This window comes from Eptesicus fuscus, chromosome 11 (genome assembly GCF_027574615.1).
Source record: "Eptesicus fuscus isolate TK198812 chromosome 11, DD_ASM_mEF_20220401, whole genome shotgun sequence".
In the NCBI taxonomy this organism is placed as follows: Eukaryota; Metazoa; Chordata; class Mammalia; order Chiroptera; family Vespertilionidae; genus Eptesicus; species Eptesicus fuscus.
In genome coordinates, this window is record NC_072483.1 from 38407354 (window position 1) to 38429938 (window position 22585).

The 22585-nt window shown below is 37.6% G+C and overlaps 1 protein-coding gene across 3 annotated transcripts in view; it reads right to left on the reverse strand.

The window, feature by feature from the left end:
- BAZ2B (bromodomain adjacent to zinc finger domain 2B) overlaps nucleotides 1-22585 on the reverse strand; it is a 306755-nt gene that overhangs the window by 97272 nt on the left and 186898 nt on the right. For 2 of the 3 annotated variants that reach the window (XM_054722921.1, XM_054722922.1), the window contains exons 17-21: nucleotides 19709-19774; nucleotides 17515-17580; nucleotides 16139-16183; nucleotides 14551-14616; nucleotides 4422-4562 (exon numbers count right to left, since the gene is read on the reverse strand). In XM_054722921.1, coding sequence (XP_054578896.1) covers nucleotides 4422-4562; nucleotides 14551-14616; nucleotides 16139-16183; nucleotides 17515-17580; nucleotides 19709-19774 — 384 coding nt within the window. Of the gene's footprint in view, nucleotides 1-4421; nucleotides 4563-14550; nucleotides 14617-15859; nucleotides 15893-16138; nucleotides 16184-17514; nucleotides 17581-19708; nucleotides 19775-22585 lie in introns of all 3 variants that reach the window. The other variant, XM_028141153.2, reaches the window with a different exon arrangement.

Sequence of the window (22585 nt, forward strand, 5' to 3'; positions counted from 1 at the left end):
GGTAACATTAAGAAGTGAACATTTCCACATACATAGAAAACATCATGGTGATTAAGAGAGAGGAGTGGGGATCTAGCCAGTTAGGCTCAGTGGATAGAGCCTTGGCCTGAAGTGTCCCAGGTTTGATTCCGGTCAAGGGCACATACCCGGCCCTGGTCAGGGTATGTGTGGGAGGCAACCAATCAACGTGTCTCTCTCACATCGATGTTTCTCTCTGTCTCTCCCCCTCCCTTCCACTCTCTCTCAAAAAAAAAAAAATCAATGGGAAAATATCCTCAGGTGAGAATTAACAAAGAGAGAGAGGGTGGGGGGAACAGAGGGGTGAAGAAAAGTCAAAAAGGGTATAGGGGAGATAAATGGTCCTGGGAGGAGATGAACTGGGGTGGTAAGCATACAATACAATATATTTGTGATGTATTATAGAATTGTACACCTGAAACCCATGTTACCTCAATAAACTTAATGTAAAAAAAGAAATATTTCCAAAATACCAAGGACATACTCAGTAGGACAAATGCCTTGATTTATTCTAATGATGGCGACTGATTTAAAAGTCTTATGAACAGTGTGTATATGTGGGCTCTATGGTTGGAAAGACTGGTAACATCTCTGGCTAATAAGTGGTGATAAATTACTATGTCCACATGACCAGAGCCCATGACCCTATCAAGAACTGCTTTATACTGCAAACAAGTCTTTAGGTTTCCAATATGTAGTGAAATATTAATACTGTATCAAGTTTCAGTACTAAAATTGGAAACCTGCCTCTTCTGCTAATTCTCAAATATGCTCACATATTAACATTTTAATGACTAAATTATGGTACCAGTTGTCATGCATATTTAAAAACAAATAGGTAGTCTAAATTAAAAACATTTTTGCCCATGAACTGGATTTAAAAACAATACTTTAAAATTTGATTGAGGAAAAAAGTGACTTGTGTTTCTATTTATCTACATTGGTGCTTGTTCAAAAGTGTTCCTCCACCCTGCACTTACTTAACTATCTAAAGATTTTTTCTACTAATATTGTGTGAAAACACAGAACTGGCTGATACTATACATATCTTTTGTTCCATCTGAAGACCATTTAATTCTGAGTTTTCTTTTATCCTAAACTATATCAGATATACACATATCTATATGGTTCTAAAAATGTATATAACAAAGCTAATAAAGTTAAGTTTAAAGCAGACTTATATATTTGATATAGTACATATGGATTTTAATAAAATAAAAGGGTGCAAGAAAATAAAACTCACTTAGGATCAAAACAATTGTTCACTCTGAGCTTATTAAATGTGTTAGCTAACCTATATACTCACTCTGTGCTTAGGAAATTTTATACATCCAATGGACTAAAATTAGTATGTTTACTTTCATTTTTATTTAAAATTATTCTAAGTAAATAAATAGAATACTAATAAAGTTAAATCCCCAGTATTAAACATTTGCTTTAAGCATTTCAAAAAAGAGATGATCATTATTTGTATACCAGATAAATATGGCATGTAATATAGATGCTATTGATCAAATATAATAATACTAATGGCCTGGTGCACGAAATTAATGCACATTAAAAGGGAATTAATTAGAGGAAATATTTTAATATTGCTATTTGCCCTTTCTCTATTACAATAGAAATGTCAGAGATGAAAGAAAATTAGTAAAATGAATATGAAAATCTCCCTCCTGTCAGTCTGGGGCACACCGCAGGACCCAGAGTCAAGTCCCTGCCCACTACCGCATGCGTTTTGAAAACGCAGGAGACCCAGACCCGGCTGGCCCCACCTTCGTCAAACCTATCTGGTCAGGGGGTGCAGCCTCAGGTGCCCCAGCCCAGCGCCCAGCGGGGGGTGCTGCCTCAGGTCCCCCGGCCTGGCGCCGGGTGGGGGGAGCAGCCTCAGGTCCCCTGACCCGGTGCTGGGGTGTGGGGCGTGGCCTGAGGTCCTCTGGCCCAGTGCTAGGGCGGGGGGCACAGCCTGAGGTCTCCCGTCAAGCCCCACTGGGCAGGGGGTGCAGCCTGAGGTCCCCTGACCCGGCGCCAGGGCAGGGGGTGCGGCCTGAGGTCCCCTATCAAGTCCTGCTGGGTGAGGGGCATGGCCTGAGGTCCCTGTCAAGCCCCGTGGCGGGAGGGGCGGGGGGGCATAGACTGAGGTCCCCTGTCAAGCCCCGCGTGGCGGGGGGCGTGACCTGAGGTCCCTTGCCCCGGCCAGGTGCCATGCAGGCTCAGGTCCCTGCTGTTTGGTCATGATGTTACGGCGTCCTGCCTAATTTGCATATTTCTCTATTATATAGATAGATATTACTGAGACAGTGTTAAAAGAGATGGTAGGCAGTATTGATATAATTATCTAGAAATACCATCTTTTTATCCATAGCAAACATAATTGATTTCTACTCTTAAGTGTGTAAAATCATGCCAGTAACCAAGATTATTTTGCTCTTTCTAAATTTCTACTTGTGTACTTTAGCAACATTACAAGATGGGAGACAAGACACACATGAGGTACTTTGGTTGGATGTCTTTCTTAGCTAAGATGATAAACAGTATGGACTCTGGAGTTGAACAAACTGGGGCTTGAATCCAAGTTACCGTTTATTAGCTGTGTAATCTTGGGCAAGTTCCTTAACCTATTTGTATCTCACTCTTCTCATCTATAAATGGGTATGAATAGCAGCTCCATAGGATTTTGGTGTGAATTCATATAAAGCACTTAGCACAGTGCCCAGCATGTAGTAAACATACTTACTATAAGTTAGCTACCATTACTAAAGCATTGAAGGAAGTTATCTATACTAATAAAAGCCTAGGTGGCCCTCGCGCATGACATCGTCACAAGATGGCCACCACAAGATGGACGCCACAAGATGGCCAGGTGCACAGTGGAGGTGGGGCCCGGCGGCCGCTCTACACGGTGAGCCCTGGGGGTCCCACGGCTCTGCACAGCACGGAGGAGCCATTCCCGGTGTCTCCACTACCTCGCGCAGAGAAGGCGGGTCAAGGCAGGGGAGGGCAGTTGTGGGCAATCGGGCCGGCAAGGGAGGGCATTTGTGGGCGATCAGGCCGGCAGACGAGGGCAGTTGTGGGCAATCGGGCTGATAGGGGAGGGCAGTTGTGGGCCATCAGGCTGGCAGGGGAGGGCAGTTGTGGGCGATCAGGCCGGCAGGGGAGGGCAGTTGTGGGCAATTGGGCAAGCAGAGAGGGCAGTTTGGGGTGATCAGGCCAGCAGGGGAGCAGTTAGGCATCAATCAGGCCAGCAGGGGAGTGGTTAGAGGGCAATCAGGCTGGCTGACAGAAGCAGTTAGGGGCAATCAGGCAGGCAGGCAGGCGAGTGGTTAGGAGCCAGCAGCCCCGGATTGTGAGAGGGATGTCCCAGATTAGAGAGGGTGTAGGCTGGGCTGAGGGACACCCCCCCCCATGCACAAATTTCATGCACCGGGCCACTAGTCTATATATATATATAAGGCTAAGCGACCAGCCAACTGGCTGACCAGCCGGTAGTATGATGCGCACTGACCACCAGGGGCAGATGCTCAACGCAGGAGCTGCCGAGCAACACTTTTCAGAGTGCCCTTTCGCATTCCGGGACCCCTCAGGGGATGTTGGACTGCTGGTTTCAGCATGATCCCTGCAGGCCAGGCTGAGGGACCCCACTTGCTGGAAGGACCCCACTCACTTTGCAGATGCCCTTCGAGCCCCAGCACTGCCCAGGTGCAGCCGGCTGGGGAGGGACCATGGGAGGTTGGCTCCAGGGTGTGTCCAGCCCATCTCGCCCCACCTGCCACCTTCTAATTAATTTCCTTTCAATGTGCACGAATCCATGCACCAGGCCTCTAGTAGATTATAAATCCTAATTTAAGTATCTATGGGATGTGGGGAGAAGTTAGATCTTTCTTACCTAAATGCCTGAATACCAAATAGAAACACAGAAATCCTATCAACTTTTACAATCCATCTGTGTAAATTTCTGCAGCATTTCTACTTAAATTAAAAAGGTCTGCAATACTTTACTTATATATAAAGAACTTCCATAATCAGCACACAGCTCCAGAGAGGCTTACTGGTGCTCATCCAGGAGAGGCAGATTGACTTACACTTGGAATCCCATGGCTCTAGTTAAAAACAAAAGCCTCAGTAGTTGAGCACTGACCTATGAACCAAGTGGTCACAGTGTGATTCCCGGTCAGGGCACATGCCTGGGGTTGTGGACTCAGTCCCCAGTAGGGGGTGTGCAGGAGGCAGCCAATCAGTGATTCTCATCATTGATGTTTCTATCTCTTTCTCCCTCTCCCTTCTTCTCTGAAATCAATTTAAATTAAATAAATAAATAAATAAATAAATAAATAAATAAATATATTTATATCTGGTGAGAACACAGGAAAAATTAAATTTATTAATAAAATGGTTTATATAATTACCTTTTGATCTGCTAAGCACATGTCTTCATTAGGTTTCTTTAGTTCCTTTGCAATTTCTAATTCTATTCTTCGTTGCTCTAGTTTACGCTCTTTATTTAATCTTTTCTCATCACGTTTTTCTTGCTTCAACCGTTCTTTTTCCTTCAAAAGAAAACCATGTCCATATATTCTCTTTAATCATTGTATGTGTTTGAAAACCTCCAGTTAAAATTTAAAAAGTGATCAAAGTTATTATTCCCATGAACGGAATCTTCTTAGGAGATTTAGGAATAGACTTGGAAATACACAGAAACAATTACATTGTTTTTCAGTGTATTCACCCACTGAATTCCAAAATAACCATATGTCTGTTTAAATATAAAATATAAATACTATATTCAACCCAGATTATTCCATTATGCAAAATTTATTCAATCTTTTCTTGGGTTATAATATGAGAATAAAAAATACTTATAAATAAACACAGATATATAAAATATACATGGGCAACTAAAAATTTATAGCATAAAGTTAACTAGCATTCACACAAATTTTTGTGTAGCTCCAGGAAGCAAGGAGGATTTACAGCAGGAAAGTGGAAGCAACATGTTTGAATTTGCAAAAGCAGTTCTTTCAAAGTGAACTAGCTAGTTTTAAGATAGCACCTGTGATGAAATAAGATATTATTTACCACTATAAACAACATGCTGAGAATGTAAAATGGGTTCTGAAGACAATTCTAAAAACTTCCAAAAAATGTTTTAGGTAATGGCAACAACATAGAAATAGTCATCCTTTCTCCCTTGTTGCAGGGATGACATTCTATGGGGAAAAGTCAAGAGAGTTAATATAATAATATCAGTGTCATTCCTTTACTGTCATACCTCAAAAAATATTCGTATTTATTTAGAGGAGAATCATCAGGCAATTAACAGAAGAATCATCAGGCAATTCTAACCTACCTCATACGTCTGACATATTAATGATGAGCTTACATTCATAAGGCTGATAATGTCTCTTCTTGATTTAAAAATCTTTCCATTTCCTTTATGTTTATTAAAATAAAGTCCAGCTCCTTACTTTGGAATTCACTACTCTATTCTTTTCGAAAATATCAACCACTTTTATATTCTATGTCAATTTAATGAAACTGTTTGCTATTCCTGATGAACACCTCTTGTCCCCTTACCTCCTTATACTGTTGCACTCCAATCAGAACGGTCATTATTCCCATCTTGCATATGTAAACCTTAATTAAACTCTACCACCTCATTCATATTACCAATTTCTTTTTAATTCTCATAATTCTTCCCTATAATGTTAATATCTTATTGTTTTTAATATTTAAAAATTTTAACATTTTCATTGCTTCCTGTACTATATTAGCATTTTTGTTCATATCTTAAACAACTCCATTTCAATGACCACTGGAAAGAGCACACTGACTGCTGGGGGAGCCACTCTAAGGGGAACTCAGAGAGGAGCAGAGAGAATATTCCAGGAGGAGAGCTGGGAAAACACAGTGTGTTTGAGAATTTGCTTCCAGTTTCAAGACTGCAGCATGGGTTGCAGATTGAACAGTTGCTGAATATTATGATACAGAGCCAGAGGCCAGATAATGAGAGCTTTTTATACAATATGCTCAAGTTAAAAATGTGCAATTTTATACTGCCTCTAAATTTCTGGGTTACTCATTTGTGCAGACACTTGGGAGGGACAAACATAATGGATGTCTTCTATCTTCAGTTATAAACAAACTTTGCATCAAAAAATGGAGTTCTATATATCCTATATAATAAAAATATAATATGCAAATTGACCATCACACCCTCACAAGATGGCTGCCTACAACCAGGCCGGCAGGGGGGTTAGTGAGGGACAGCCAAACGACTGAATAAGCAGGCTGCATGGGGCGACCAGGCTGGCAGAGGGGGCAGTTGGGGATGACCAGGCTGGCAGGGGGGGCAGTAAGAGGTGACCAGGCCAGTGGAGAGGGCAGTTAGAGGCAACCAGGCCAGCGGGGGGTGGGGGGGTGTAGTTGGGGGCGATTAGGCTGGTGGGGGGGCATTGAGGGGCGACTAGGCTGGCAGGGAGGCAGTTGGGGGCAATTAGGCTGGCAGGGGGGGCAGTGAGGGGCAACCAGGCCGGCAGGGGGGGCAGTTAGGAGTGACCTGGCTGGCAGTGGGGGGCAGTTTGGGGAGACCAGGCCAGCAGGGGGCAGGCAGTTAGGGGCAACCAGGCAGGCAGGAAGGTGAGCAATTAGGAGCCAGCAGTCCAGGACTGTGAGTCAGACATCCCCCAAGGGGCCCTGGATTGGAGAGCATGCAGGCGGGGCTGAGGTGACACCCCTCCCAGTGCACAAATTTTGTGCATCGGGCCTCTAGTTTAATAATAATAGTCAGGCAATATTTAGGAATTAGATATTTATAAATTTGATTCTTGCCTTCATCTACATTACTGTAAATTACTCTTTATTTCAGTTAGTGTAAACTTCATTTCTGACTGGTTCTTTTTTATGGTTTCCATGTCCCCCCACCTCCCCCTTTTTTTTTTATGCTGTTGAAGTTCTCACTAAGTTCATCTAATCTTCCCCTAAGTTCATGAGCATCCTTATAACCAGTGTTTTGAACTTTGCATCTAGTAGATTGGGTGTCACCATTTCATTTAGTTCTTTTTTTTTCTGTTGTCTTATTCTGTTCTTTCATTTGGGACATGTTTCTTTGTCTCCTATTCTGGCAGCCTCCCTGTTTCTATGTATGAAGTAGAGCTGCTAAGTCTCCAGGGCTTGGTACAGGAGCCTAATGTAATAGATGCCTTATACTGTCCAATGGCATAGCCTCCCTGTCAGCTGAGCTACCCCCTCTCTTGTCTAGATAAGAGAGAATCAGGTACAATATTTACAATAAAACTTAGAAAGGGATATGATAAATCAGGTACAGCTCTCCCTTTCCTAGCTACCTCTGTCCTCAGAAAAAAACACACAAACATGAATAGCATATAGAATATGCACCCTTTAATCTGAAGTACTTAGAAGTATAAAAAGAAATATCAGATAAAGAAAGAAGGAATTAAATGAAAATTAATTGCCTATATTGGAGCAATACAAGTTCTTGATAGGGCTGCCACACAAGGTATAAGTTTTAGAAATGTCAGGCAACCATACTAAAATATGAAACATAAATATTACATAAAGAAATAACTTAAAGCAAAATAACCCAAAGAAGCTGGCTCCCTGCTTTCATTTTTGCTTTCCTCAGCACTCCTGTGCATTCTCCACAGAATACCCAGAGTCATCATTTCAGGAAGTAAACCAGATTACATCTTAACACGATCCAATGGCTTCTCATTGCAACCATTGTAAAGTCCAAAGTCCTCACTCCCACACTATAGTCCCATATGCTCTGATTTCTGTCTACCACGCCAACTTCAATTTATGTAATCTGTCCCTTATGTACTATATTCCAGTCATTTTTGTCTTTTTATTATTCCTAAACAAATGGTCTTGTGTTTCTTATTTGTTGTTCATTGATAGATCAAATGTTAACTTGTCAAAGAGGCCTTCCCAGAACAACTAATTTTGCCTTTTCTTATGCCCCACCTCTGGAACTCCATTTCATCATCTCATTTGTTTTATACTTGTTTATGGTCTTTCTCTACCCACATAGTAAGATCTATGAGGACAGGAATCTTGTCTACCTTTTTTACCTTTATATTGTCAGTGCCTTGATTAGAGCCAAGTATATAGTGGGTGATAAGAAAAATTTTTTGAATGAATAACTTAAATTGAAAGTGGCAGCTAAAAGTGCTAAGAAAACAAATTGACGATAAATAAAGTCATTAAAGAATGAGTACATCATTATGTTTTCTGTATATGATTTTCTTTTATGAGCAAAAAAGAGAAAGAATTCATGGATACAGAAAACGTGTGGTGATTGCAGGGGGGAGGTTGGTGGATGGAGGTGGAAGAGGTATAGGGGAGATAATAAAATAAATAAATAAAGAAGAAAAAAAGAAAATACTTTATTTTACTCTAGGTGGTTGTTTTTTAAAGTTTAACTTTCAAGGAACTGTAAAAACACACTATAACAACATATATCATAAATAATTTTTTATCAGAATGTTTGAGAAAATCCCATAAGTAAAATTTAGTTCTCAAGAACTTGTTATACCTGATAACTATAGACTTGTGAATAGGACTAGATAATTTTACCAGTTATTCTTTCAATTTAAATTGTGTTCCTCTGTTAAATGGAACTTATAGATCTGTCATCAACTAAGTATTTAAAATAATTTTTAAAATACTGTTGTGTGTACAGCACTAAATTAGATACTGTGGGAAAAACAAAAGAATATTGATGCTTTTTATCATATCAGAGAGAGAAAGCTTCACAGTATAAATATTTAAGCAGTAACTAGACATGTGTTCTTACTGACAATCCAAACTTTCACCACATCTTTTATGTAAACTTGCACCTAAGTAAATACTAGTAAAACATTCCTATATGTACTTATCTATTTCTTCATTATTACTTAACATGCACAAGATGTAACTAGTGTAATGTCCATCATGGTTTCATATTCTGCCTCCTATTATTTCCTAATAGCCCTAGCTATATGTTATTCTGTTAGTAACTATTAAAAGAACAAACTTCACTATAAAGTTAAGGCCATATGATACTTAGGCAGAGCCAACTCAAAATTCTGAATTGGCCAATGGGTAAGCATTGATTCTATACCTTAATACATTTAGACATTTAATTATTAGATTGTAAACAAAAGAAAAATAGGACAAAAATGCTTAAAGAATTATGAGATTAAAAAATAATCTGCTTTCACCTTGTTAATTAAAGATCTCCTATAACATCTGAAATTGTTCTAAGAAACTCCCCATATCCATCAAAGAAGATAACACAAACACCGCTTTTTTGTTTCTTTGTGTACATTACACTGATCTCCCTTTTTTTTTTTTAGTATTAACTCAATATATTTTTCACTAAAAATAATTCCAAATTTTATTGGTTCTCTAATTTAGAAATCTTAGTTTTCCTTTATATAAATCCACAAGTAATAAGACTATGTAGACATGTAAATTACCTTCACCCTGGCCAGTGTGTCTCAGTAGGTTGGAGCATTGTCCCACACAACCAAAAAGTTGTGGGTTCGATCCCTGGTGAGAGTGTGTACCAGAAGGCAACCAACTAACTGACTGTTGTTTCTCTCTCACATTGATGTTTCTTTCTCCCTCTGCTACACTCCCCTCCCGTCTCTCTAAAATCAAAAGGCATGTCCTTGACTGAGGATTAAAAATAAAATCTACAAATTGCAATTTAAAAAATGTTAAAGTATATCTTAAAAAATAAATTTTCTTATAACTATTGTATTAATTTTAAATGTCATTAGCAAATCATAATAGCTTATAAATATTTTCATAACATACTATGAGAACAAATAATCTTTAGCCTCATAAATAAAACAGGTTTACTTCCAAGTATAATTCAAATCATATAAAATACACCTGCTTTCATTATTACTAATAACCAGAAACTTAGGTTGGTTTAAACAACATGACAAAGTAGCTCAAAACCTCCTGTTTCCTTTATAAAACTTAAAACTGTACCAGCCACACATTTATAATCACTTTACACATATTAACTGAATAAACTACCATAGTGATTGTATCAGAGTCTTCTGTATGTCTCCCCAAGGATCAATAAACTACAAAAGGTTGTTAAAACATGCATCTATCACAGAATGAGTGTGTCAGCTCTTTAGGAGACAAAACCATAAAATAGAAGAGAGTAGTTGAAGTTTTAGAAGTCATGTAATAAACAATTTGAAAGCAAAAATGTGTAACATCTCCCTCCACAATGATTCAAGTCATGAGAATACTTTATAATCCTATATTTATATTAATCACTACTCAGGGAAAATAAAAATATAAAGTACAATTGCACACATAGACAGTTTTATTTTAGTAAACACATTTTTCATTTAAAAACATAGCAAATGTACTTATATGACATACTTATATTGTACTTTTACTTGTATATTATTTTAAAACAAATGTAAAAATATTTTATATGAACTATACAATAAAAAGTTCAATAGTATGTAAGAAAGTAGGTTTTTGAAAGAACTGTTAACAATTTAAGTATATTAAAATATTTAATTATCTTACTCGAGAATTACAGACAATTTTACTTTTAATTTAGGAGACATTTGTATGACAGTAACTATTCTCCCAGTATTTAAAGATGTTTAAACAAAATAAGTACAGACTTGTGTGTAATACTTTGGTGTATATTAAGAAAATGTGATAATTGGTAGGTTTTATTATTTTAAAATATTATTGTATAACTATAAATTATAATGTAAATAAAATAATTTATAATATAAATAAAACAAAATATATTTATGAATTGTATGATTAATAACTTTTTCATTTGTTTAAACTTAATTTTCATAACATACTATTTTAGATATAAAAATAGGCTCTTTTTTTTTTTTTAAAGAAAAATAGGACAAAAATGGCCGGTTTGGCTCAGTGGATAGAGCACTGGCCTGCGGACTGAAGGGTCCCAGGTTCAATTCTGGACAAGGGCACATGCTAGGGTTGTGGGCTCTTTCTCCAGTGGGGGGTGTGCAGGAGGCAGCTGATCAATGATTCTCTCTCATCATTGATGTTTCTATCTCTCGCTCCCCTCTCCCTTCCTCTCTGAAATTAATAAAGAAATATATTTAAAAACAAAATAAAACAAAACAAAACTGCCCTGATCTACTCATACTCAATATATGACCATAAAAGGAATAAAAGAATATCATTTTTATTCTTTATATTTGCCTTCTGTAAATGGCTTTTATTAGCAATCTTATTTACACTTTTATTCTTCCGGAACCCTGAGGTAAACCTGTATCTCTTAAATTATATTTATGTGTTTGAAATTTTAAGTACAAGTTGCTGTCAAAAGAAATGTATTCTCCTTATTATGCTCAGAACAAACACCTAAGAGACCCAGGAGAATTGTAAAATGCAAAAGACATAGGCATCTTTGCAACATGGTCTCTAAGAAATGGCCTGTTTTGCAATATGATGAGTTGTAAAATAACAGGTCATTCTACCACATTCATTGTTTGGGTTTTAAACTTCCATAATTCTAACACAGAGTAAATGTTATTTCATCTATTTGTTATTATGCTATAGACTTCTAGAAATACTTTCATTTATAATTTCAGAGTCCCAAATAATATTTTTATGTGAGTAAAAAACTGATTCCAAAAGTTTACCCTATGTATTTAGGGCTGTTTAAAATATTCTAAACTTAATACACATTTGCTATCAGTGTTTCAACTCTGAAATGAAATTTAAATGACTTCCTAACTAAGACATTAGTAATACTTTGTTACAGAGAATTACGTTATTATGATTAAGATGCTAAAAAGATGTTTATTATAAATGACTTATATTCCAAGAATCCATATTTACTTCAAGAATTTCTACATTTAGTAAACTGGGCATGGGGGTGTAGAGGCATGAAGGCCAACATAAAATTGGTAGGAGGCATACAGGGAGGAACTGAATTGTCTGGCATTGAGGCAAGAGCTGAAGGGGCAGTTTTCTTCCAGACAGAAGAGCTGGCACGCTGACACGATTTCTGAGACGCCATCAACCTGGCCCACGCTTTTTCCCTGTCCTGGTGATTCCCTGAGACCCCATCCCACCCAAGTTGTTTCCAGTGGCTTTTCCACACCAATGGCATGCTACATCTCCCAGGCCTGGTAGAGTAGCCTAATGTAGTAGGTGTTCTGTAGAGGTCAGTGGCATAGCCTCCCCAATCACCCGAGCTGGACACTCCTTGTGGGCTGTGTACATCCTCCTGTTGTAGTTGAGCCTTGATTGTTGTTGGCAATTCAATAGGAGGGATTTACTCCTAGGCCTGTAGGCTGCAGGGATTAGCTATGACCACAGTGGAGGATCAGCTGTGCAGGGCCCCATGCCATGAAGTAAGACTTGCTTCAGTGGGGGCTCTGGTGACCACTGAGCCATCTTTTGAGTGGGTCCTTTGTGGAGGAGGTTGAGTGGTTCTTCAACAGAGTCTGAAGCTGTCCACCAGGTGTACTGGCTCTAAGGCCTTCCAGGAAGTGCAGGTCAAAGTCAGTTGCTCATGTTCCGCCATGGACCACCAGCATGAGCTACAAAGCGATCTGTAGATGGCTGCTACTCATGCTGGGCTTGGAGGTGCCCATCTACAAACCAAGGCCAGCTGCCACTAGTGCCTGGTCTGGGGCCACTAAGCAACAGGTATGGAGCAAGGGCATGCCAAGGCCAGATGCTATTTGTTTAACAGACTTTAGGAAAGTCTGAAGTATGAGCCAAGACAGGCCATTCATATGAAAATTCCAGTGGAAACAGCTTGGGTGGGCCTGCAAGTTGGTGGGGTGGGGTCTCAGGGAATCACCATGGCAGCCCCAGATTGATGGAGACTCAGATATGGCTCCTGCCTATTGGCTCTGCAGGGGAAGAGCTCAGAAAAGGAGCAATGGGCTTTGCCAGCACTTCTGTCTGAGAGAAGCTGCCCCTCCAGCTCTTGCCCTGATGCCAGAAAATTCAGTTCCTCTCATAAGTCCCTGAAGTCTGTCGAGCTCTGCCCCAGTGCTGAAACTCAGAATGAGCGTGTCTGCAGGCCCTTTAAGAGGAATACCTGGGACTCCAGAAGTCCTCTGTCTCATTGAGCCACTATCCCTGCTGGTTTTTACAGCCAGAAGTTATAGGGACTTCTCCTCCCTTCACTAGAACCCTGGGCCAGGGCTGGGTGGTGCTGGGATATGCCTCCTGATTTTTACCTGCCACATGTAGGTGTGGGACCAGCCCATTCAGCATCTCCGCCCCTCTAACCAGTCTCATGTGGCTGCTTTATATTTTTAGTTGTAGGAATTCCACTTGGCCAGACTTCACAGTTCTGAATGATGGTCACTCTGAAGGTCAGTTATAATTTTGATGTGGTTGTGGGAAGATGGGAGTATTACATTTAACTATGCCAACTATCTTAAAAGGAAGACCCCATTAATTCTAACTTGCTAAATGCTTATAGCACTTGATAATCTTACAATCCTAGGAAGCAGCTATCACCATCTCAATTTTAAAAAAGAAATAGTCTGGCCTGGCTTATTTGGCTCAGTGGTTGAGTGTCTACCCATGAACCAGGAGGTCATGGTTCGATTCTCGGTCTGGGCACATGCCCAGGTTGAGGGCTTGATCCCCAGTATGGGCTGTGCATGAGGCAGCCGATCAATGATTCTCTCGCATCATTGATGTTTCTCTCTCTCTCTCCCCCTCTTCATTCCTTTCTGAAATCAATAAAAACATATTTAAAAAGATGGGGAGAGAGAGAGAGAGAGAAGGGAGGGAGAGAGGGGAGGAGGGAGGGAGGGAAGGAGGGAGTGAGAGAGGGAGGGAGGAAGGAAGGAAGGAAGGAAGGAAGGAAGGAAGGAAGGAAGGAAGGAAGGAAGGGTCTGAAAAGGTTAAGCAAGTTGTTTCAGAGCCAGGATAGGAATCTGAGTCCCTCACACTCCAAAGCTCTAGTTATAATGGCCAACTGTTTAAATGCAGAATGTATTCCTTTGTAACATATATTATAACCTTTAACTGATTTCTATTAAATTCAAAATAAGCTCATTTTGATTTATTTTAATAGTTTTTTTATTCCGAATTATCTGTTAAAAAAAAGTCTATTTTAATTTTACCCGTAGGATGTTAACAATAATTTGGAGAGCAGAAGTCCATAGTTGGAATGACTAGTGTTTGAATTAGGACAAACAGAACTTGTCTAAGCATGCCATAATATTAATTTTGTGAAACTCTGATTACAGTAAAAAAATAGCTACTTTTATCTGAATGAATGCCATTCTCTACATTAAAAAAAGATACTTAAAATCTCAGTACAAAACATTAACACATACATTGGAATTTTCTTCGCATTCTTTTAATGTTCTAACACTTAGTTACTATCTCTAATCTTTGGTTTGCTTATGAAAACCAGTTAATCATGGCAAATCCATACTCTGAAAAACTTATATTTAAAAGAGCCAATGCTTTTGGGGAAAAAAACACTAATTTATGACCAGGTACTATTTTTCTAGAAACATTACTTACTTCTGCTTTCTTACGAGCTTCCATAGCTTTCATAAGCATCATATGTTGTCGCCTTCTCTCTCGTTCCTATTAGGCCAGATAAAATTAGGAAAATAACTCAATGATTGCTAATTTTCACAGATTAATTTTCAAATGGAAAACAAAACAGAACAACAACAAAAAAACTCAGTATAGCATGTTTAGCATTTATAGACAAGTCACAGTAAATACTAAATATAAGACAAGAATGGCCAGTCTGTGCATGTTTTAGTTCAGGTTTAGAAAGCAAATACAAGAACAATCAAAAGCAAAAAGGTAAAGCAATGAACATGGAGACAGTGTAAACAGAAGCATACAAGATTTACTTATGGTCAGTTGTGATGCTCCTTCAAAAGCTGGCAGAACAAAAAGCATAATGGTTGGCTGGAACAGGTCAGTTACCTTACATCTGCTATTAGAAAAACCACAAATATGTACTATATAGCCAATTAAACTAGAGGTTGTGTTGTTGTTAAATTTTTAGATCAGGCAGAAAGTGATTTATAATCACCTTAACGGCATGATTTCAGAATTATTTTCATTTTAAGCATACTATCATTTTGTAAATCCAATAAGCCACCAACAAATTAAAGTTTTTTTTAAAGCCTTTATACCAATTTAAACTAGTCGTGGTTCATACACTGACACCAATGAAATGGGATATTCCTATTTACTGATGTCTGCCACTTGATGCGCTGTTTAAAGCCACAAAAGCTGCACCGTGGGCTAATAAGTGGAATTAAAAATGCACAATATAAAAATAAGGTAAGCGCTGGCTTACTTTGACAATCTCATTTTCTTTAGAATAAAAAAAAATCAGTTATAATATTTAATCTTTTTTTGTTTAAATCCATCTGGTCCCATTAAAGGGATATTTCTAAAATTAATTCTAAAATTTATCTACAAAACCAGATTATATTTCATATTCTCTCATCAACCTAACTCAAAATTCCCATTGTATTCAATGGCAGTTTTGTGTCTAGAATGATGGGAGAGTATGGGTCATAATTGTCTCAAATTGTATAGTGACCTAACTTTCACTGTGACATCAGTAAGTAAATTTTTAGACGGCAACCTTATATAAGGCTTGCAAAATTCAATTAAAAATCTTGGAGATGGATCACACTTCTTGATAGACAGACAAGCAGATGTATGCAATGCACTGTGCTGTAAAGCCATGCAGCAGTATGTAATATGACAGCAGCCAGTGCTACACTTTATGCATTGCTATGACAACCATATATCACAACCAAATCACAATGCGGTGTTAGATGTACAAAAATAAACATACCCATACCATATCTAGTCTATGCCTCTCCAACTCCTGGTAGAAAGAGTTGGCACAACATTATGAAACAGAAATCACAAGAGTCACGAAACCAATTTTTTAACCCCCCAAAAGACACCAATACCAAAGCAAGGCAATAAACTGTAAGATGAAGGAAAAACTTAAGCAGGAATTATATTGGAAATATTTAAGAAAATATTTTGAAGATTTTTTTTCAAAATAGATTTAAGAAAAATGATAAAATGTACATTTCAACAAGTATATAAAAATATGTATACAGACCTGATGCTTCAGAAGAACAGCTTGTTGTCTTCTCATTTCTTTTTCCTTAAAGATAAGAAACTTTTAATATATAATTTTGAGGGAAGATTTAGAACATGCTACAAGTATTAAAAATTCCTTTTCTGAGATTCTATATTCTTCCATTAGATTAAAGTATACAATTGCAAATATTCAATCATTTTTAAAGTATGAAATGGCAATTTTATGTAGTTCTACCTAATACATAAAAGCTATACATATATGACAGTAGCAAGGATCTTTATTCAGTGACCTAACAGCACACTTCAATAGCAAGTTCATTGAAGTGACTACCTGGTGGTCAGCACATGTCAGATACAAATGGCACATGTATTTGTTTTATGATTTTACTACATTATGTCACAACCTTCAAATCTAGCTGATAAGAACTGTCTACACTCTGATACAGATTCCCAAATACACTCTATAATTAACAGCAGCTATCACATTTCTATATGCTGTATGTAAATGAGAGTGACGAGACAATGGGATCAGTTTGAGATTTTCATGCACCATCCCAAAGGGATGGAGCTTAAAACAAACAATTCTATGAATGTCACCAATTTAAATATTTTTATAAAAGGTAAGATATGGATAGCATGAATATTAAGGACAGCCATGAAAGGGGATAGAGTCTAAAGAACAAAGCAGGAGAGTAGAGTCTATGTGGAAAATGTAGCAAATAGTTCCCTGGCTTTATAAGATACATTGTGGTGGCTGTTACCAGAGCCATAGGATCACTCAGCTGTCCTGTATTTCAGTAATCAATTATCAAAACATTGGAAGGTAAGGAGTGGAATGTGTAAGGTACAGGTGTCCAAGTCTCTTACCCTTCATGCCAGAAAAATCAAAACCAAAACACCCCCAAACAACACTTGAAATTACAATAATTAACAATGGCTAATTTTATGATGGTAAATACCAGTTGGTAAAGGTTAGGTTTTTGTTTCTGTAGCCTTTTCACTTTTTAACAGTTAAAACAGGACATTAACAAAGAGAACGTTATAATTTAAGGAGAAAATAAGATTTGGGACACATAAATGACACATAATGGCTTGGGGAGATCATTCTTATCCAGCAAAACCTTACACAGGGATTACGCAATAGTCTGCACCTCTGATTTGATATCTGCTATTTAAGGAACTCAAAGTGTCACATAAAACCTGTATAATGAAATAAAAATATATAAACATACACTATACATACAATAAAAGCACACATTATACACAGGTATCTCTGCTAAACACCTTCTTAGTCATTTTGAGGACAGCTACTTTTTTCATATAACTGATACTGGAATAACATCATATAGTTTTTATTTTTGAAAAACAAAAACTCTGATTCTCATCTAAACTAACCTTTATTCGTTTCTCGGCCTCCAATAATTTGGCATTTGCCGCTTCTTCCTTCTTTTTCTTTTTCGCCTGTGCATGCAAAACAGGTCTCAAAGTCATGCAACAGCACCACAACTTCAAAATAATCTCAGACTTGAAAATGGAACTACATGCCTCACAAGGTACAAAACAATATGGAACATACAGACAGTAACAGATTTCACACAGTAAACAACATTATATTCAACATACTAATTTTATTTCTAATATGTAAACATTAAGTTGTACAGAAAATTCTCAAATTTGTAAGAGTATGTCAGCTTTTCTTATCTTCCTACTCTATTAAAAGTCTGAAACAATTGAGTGTTTATGTTACTTTAAAATTTAAGTTCTGGTTTTTAAAAGTAAAACATGATCACAATACAAATTAAGAAAATAGGATAAATTTTAACAGATACATACAGGTTATTTAAGAATAAATCAGTAACATTTTAAAAATTTGCACATATCCACTTTATTTGAAATAAAAAAATACTTGAAATCTGAAATAAAGAAAGCCATTACTCAGTAACATTTAAATGAAACATGGTAAATTTGATTTTCCCTACCTGTATATTGTGGTTAAATTCAAGGTGTTTTTTTATTTTTATTTTTAATATGAAACATAATCTTTCATGAAGCACATTTTGAATATCAAGATCATACTATCAAATCTGAGCTTCATAATCTTAAGTCATTACCTATCTAATAGCTTCATAACTACCTAGTAGTTATTCTCAATTTAGTTTAAGATAGGAATACTTTCTATTGGAGGGGTTTAAGTCAACTTATAATGAGAAAAGAAATATGTATATATTTCTAGAAGAAAAAAAAAGCCTGTAACATAGAAAACTTCAGCTACCTGGAGCCCCCAGGGAATAAATTATTCTATATAGCAAGAGTTTCTTGAATAGGTGAGAGGTTATAATGAATAACTTTAACATTAAAAGTTTATTTTCACTATTTTGGATGGAAGTAATTTTGAGACATATGCCTGCTTAGACATAGTACACTAAAAATTTGTTTTTTTCTTGATTACTTGGAACAATTATTCTAAACATCAGTTATTATATGTATAATTTGATAGAGTAATGTCTTTCAACTATTAAGTTGTTGAAAATTGCTTGCTATTCAACTAAAAGATTAGACTGTTAGTAGGCTTTTACATTCCTAGATATGCTGGTTGGAGTTTTTCTGTGTTTTCCCTTGCTATCTTTTGGCTATTGCTTTTGCTGATGTGAAATAGGTCCTCTATTCCTATCAGCTTGTGGGGAAGAGAGATATATTAGAAACCAGAAAACTAAGCTGGTTAAACATTTAAAATTTATTTTTACTTTTGTAATGTTTTATTTCTAAATTAAAAGAAAACATCTGACTATAAGTCCTGATGATTTTTTCAAAAGTAACGAACACGAGTTTTCACTCATGATCTTTATGACAATTATATTGGCTGTCCAGAGGTTTTCTCTCTTTCTTTCTCAGTTTTCATTGCTAGGATAAAATGGGCTGCTAAATAAGGTTCAGATAAGGTCTTACTATTACATTACATTTAAAGAGAATTTCTGATGAACATCCTATATAATAAGAGCCCAGCAACTGAAACAGCAGAACAACCAGAATGACCAGAGACCAGAATGACCACAGTCCCTTGCCCCAGCTGGCCCCACACCCCAGCAGGGACCCCCACCCCGATCGGGGGCATGGCTGGCCTGCAAACTGCCCATGGCCCCTCACCTCGGCCGGCCCCACCCCCCAGCGGGGACCCCCACCCTGATACGGGGCCCCCATCAGGGCAGGCTGGCCGGCCCCCCCCCATGCACCAGGCCTCTATCCTATATAATAAAAGGGTAATATGCAAATTGGCCCTAATGGCAGAACAACCAGAACGACTGCTTGACCAGTCACTATGAGGCGCACTGACCACCTTTTGGTCCCTTTCCCCAGTGGCAAACAGGGAACTGGGGTGGGTGGTGGTGGAGGGCAGGGCCAGCTGTGGGCAGCTGGGGAAAATGGCCCTGATCGCAGGCCAGGCCTAGGGACTGTACCCGCACATGAATTTCATGCGCCGGGCCTCGAGTATTAATATGAGTAAAAGAACTTATATGTAAAATTTTTGTTTTTGCAGACTTTAAACTATATGACTATATTACTTTAATTATATCAAATTTAAGAATACTACCTCTAAAATTTGCTGGGCTCGAAGTTCTTTTTCCATTCTGATTTGTTGTATTCTCTTAATTTTTTCCTGTAGGAAAAAATATGATAATTAAAGATAATAAAGTGAACTAAATATCTAGTTGAAAAGTATTTAAGTGGAATGAAATAATTTAAGATATAAGTACAGAATTACCAAAGGTTACCGTGGTAGCTATAACATTTAATTATTTAGTTTAACATTATATATATTATGTTCATGAAAAATTAATGTGATGCTATAAAATTTCTCAAAACAATTTATAAAATACAAGTGCTAAATAAGTATATAGAAACTAGGTAAACCAAGCTAATTAGACTCATTTAACCTGTGGATGTTCTTAATAAATTTTTTCAATTACAATTAATACTTTGAAATAAATACAGGAAAACAAACAGTGTATCAGGAATCAGAAAACCTAAGCTAGTTCTGTTACTGTCATTCATTGCATGATCTTGAGCAAATAACTACTCTTGTCTACAAGGAGAGTTGCTTGCACTTTCTCTGTGTGTCATAATTAAAATGCTTTAAAAAAAGATACAGTGCCACACAATTGCAATAGATTATTACTAGCAACAATTTAATTGTTGTAATTTCTTATTTCACATGGTAAATACCATGATGACATTGCTTTTAACTATCACAATAAGCCAAATTCAGAAATAATCTGTAACATTACTTAAAAATGGATTAATTACAATTTTATATTCTAAGGAAAGATTCATATGAATAATTGGTAGTCACAGTGTCTAAATTTAAGGTTTAGAATTTAGTGTTCTGAAATATTCAGAATAACTTTACAGTTTGAACTGAAAAAAAATCTTATACACTTAAAGCACATCATTAACAATTTCATGTTCATAAACTCCTTTAAAGGTCCCAAATTGGCAATGATGAGAATACAGGTGTGTGTTTTTTAAATCCACATTTTCCTACTTGCCAATTGCATCTGTCCTAGGATTTCCAGAACCAATATATTTTATACTTCTGTATGTTATAGTACTTATTCCAATTTTCAGATGCTAGTTTATCTTCTGAAGCTGTACTTTAACATGTTTTTAAACATTACCTTTTTGCAAACTGATGCTATTGATTCCCTATAGGGGTCTACCACCGGATAATGAGACTTCTGGAATTACTGTTCTGCTATTAGAAGACTTAATCACATTCTATGATTTTGCTATTGGAGATCCTATCATAGTTTTGAATATTAATTATAGCTTGCCAAAAATAAAAAGTCAAGTGTATCTTTTGTTTCATTTCCAAGTTGTAGATAAGGTTGTACTTAATCCATTTTGAAATACTTATTTAGATTAGAACTTAGGACCTAAGTAAAGCATACGCTTGATTTAATTTTTTGCTTTTGTCAATCATTAGGTTATAAAGGTGGTATCTTCTCATGACAGCAAAAGTCATTAATTGTTCCCTTATGTACAGAGATAGGTATAGCATCTTGGGCTGAGTTCATTCAGTCTAGAGCTTTATCTTAACTGTCCTAGTGATTTATATACAGATACATATATTTGGCATTGCTGTTATTAGCATTAGAAGGAATAAAAATTATTTTCATTAATTATTATCTATACTAATAAAAACCTAGCTGGTCCTTGCGCCCTCGTGCCATGCCCTCACGTAGGCACAAGATGGCCGCCACTAGATAGCCAGCAGGGGAGGGCAGTTGGGGGTGATCGGGCCAGCAGAGGAACAGTTAGGTGTCAATCAGGCTGACAGGGGAGTGGTTAGGGGGCCATCAGGCTGGCAGGCAGAAGTGGTTAGGGGCAATCAGGCAGGCAGGCAGGCAGGTGAGCGGTTAGGAGCCAGCGGTCCCGGATTGTGAGAGGGATGTCCTACTGCCGGTTTAGGTGCGATCCCGCAGACATTCCCCAAGGGGTCCCAGATTAGAGAGGATGCAGGCTGGGCTGAGGGACACCTTCCCCCGTGCACAAATTTTGTGCACTGGGCCTCTAGAACTACAATTGAGTACCCAATTAGTAAGCTGGGCACTTTACATAAAATATCGTATTGATCATAAAAACAACATAAGAGTTGAAATTGTCTTCTTTTTACCTAAGGAAAAAATGGAAGTTCTTAGAGAGTAAATATTTTGCCCTCACTCAAATAATAGGTACAGAACTCTGGTCAGATTCCAATGCCTTTGCCCCTCTGCTTCATAATACTGCTTCGGACTTGAAAACTGTCTGGTGATACCTCTGGCCTACTAGATAGAAAAAATAACCCAGAGGATAAGAAGCACATGGCACTATTTATTCTAAATCTAATGCTGACTTTAAAATAAGCAATACGGCCCTGCTGGTGTGGCTCTGGGGTTGAGTGTCGACCTGTGAACCAGGAGATCACGGTTTGATTCCTGGTCAGGCACATGCTTGGGTTACGGGCACAATCCCCAGTAGGGGGGATGCAGGAGGCAGCTGATTGATGGTTCTCTCTCATCATTGATGTTTCTCTCTCTCTCCCTCTGCCTTCCTTTCTGAAATCAATAAAAAAAATTTTTTTAATAAAATAGGCAATATGTAACTGACTAAGCTACAGTTTGATTCCCTTTGTTGGCAATGAGTAGTCAGATGGTATTCTGAAACTGGCCTCAGATAAATACCTTGATGAATATCTAAGACCAGCTCATTTATATTAATGTTTCTGGAAACTTGGAACTCAATGCCTTTTTGATAAGCAGCAAAAGCTATGTATTTGTTGGTTGTAGCTACTTCAAGACTTTAGGATTACAGAGCTGAATTTAAAGTGCTGATGAGATTTGATGGGTCTCTAGCCATTAGGATATAGGATAAGCTATTAAAATGTGTAACAGAAATAAGAGTATTTCACTTTAAAATGAGATATAAACTT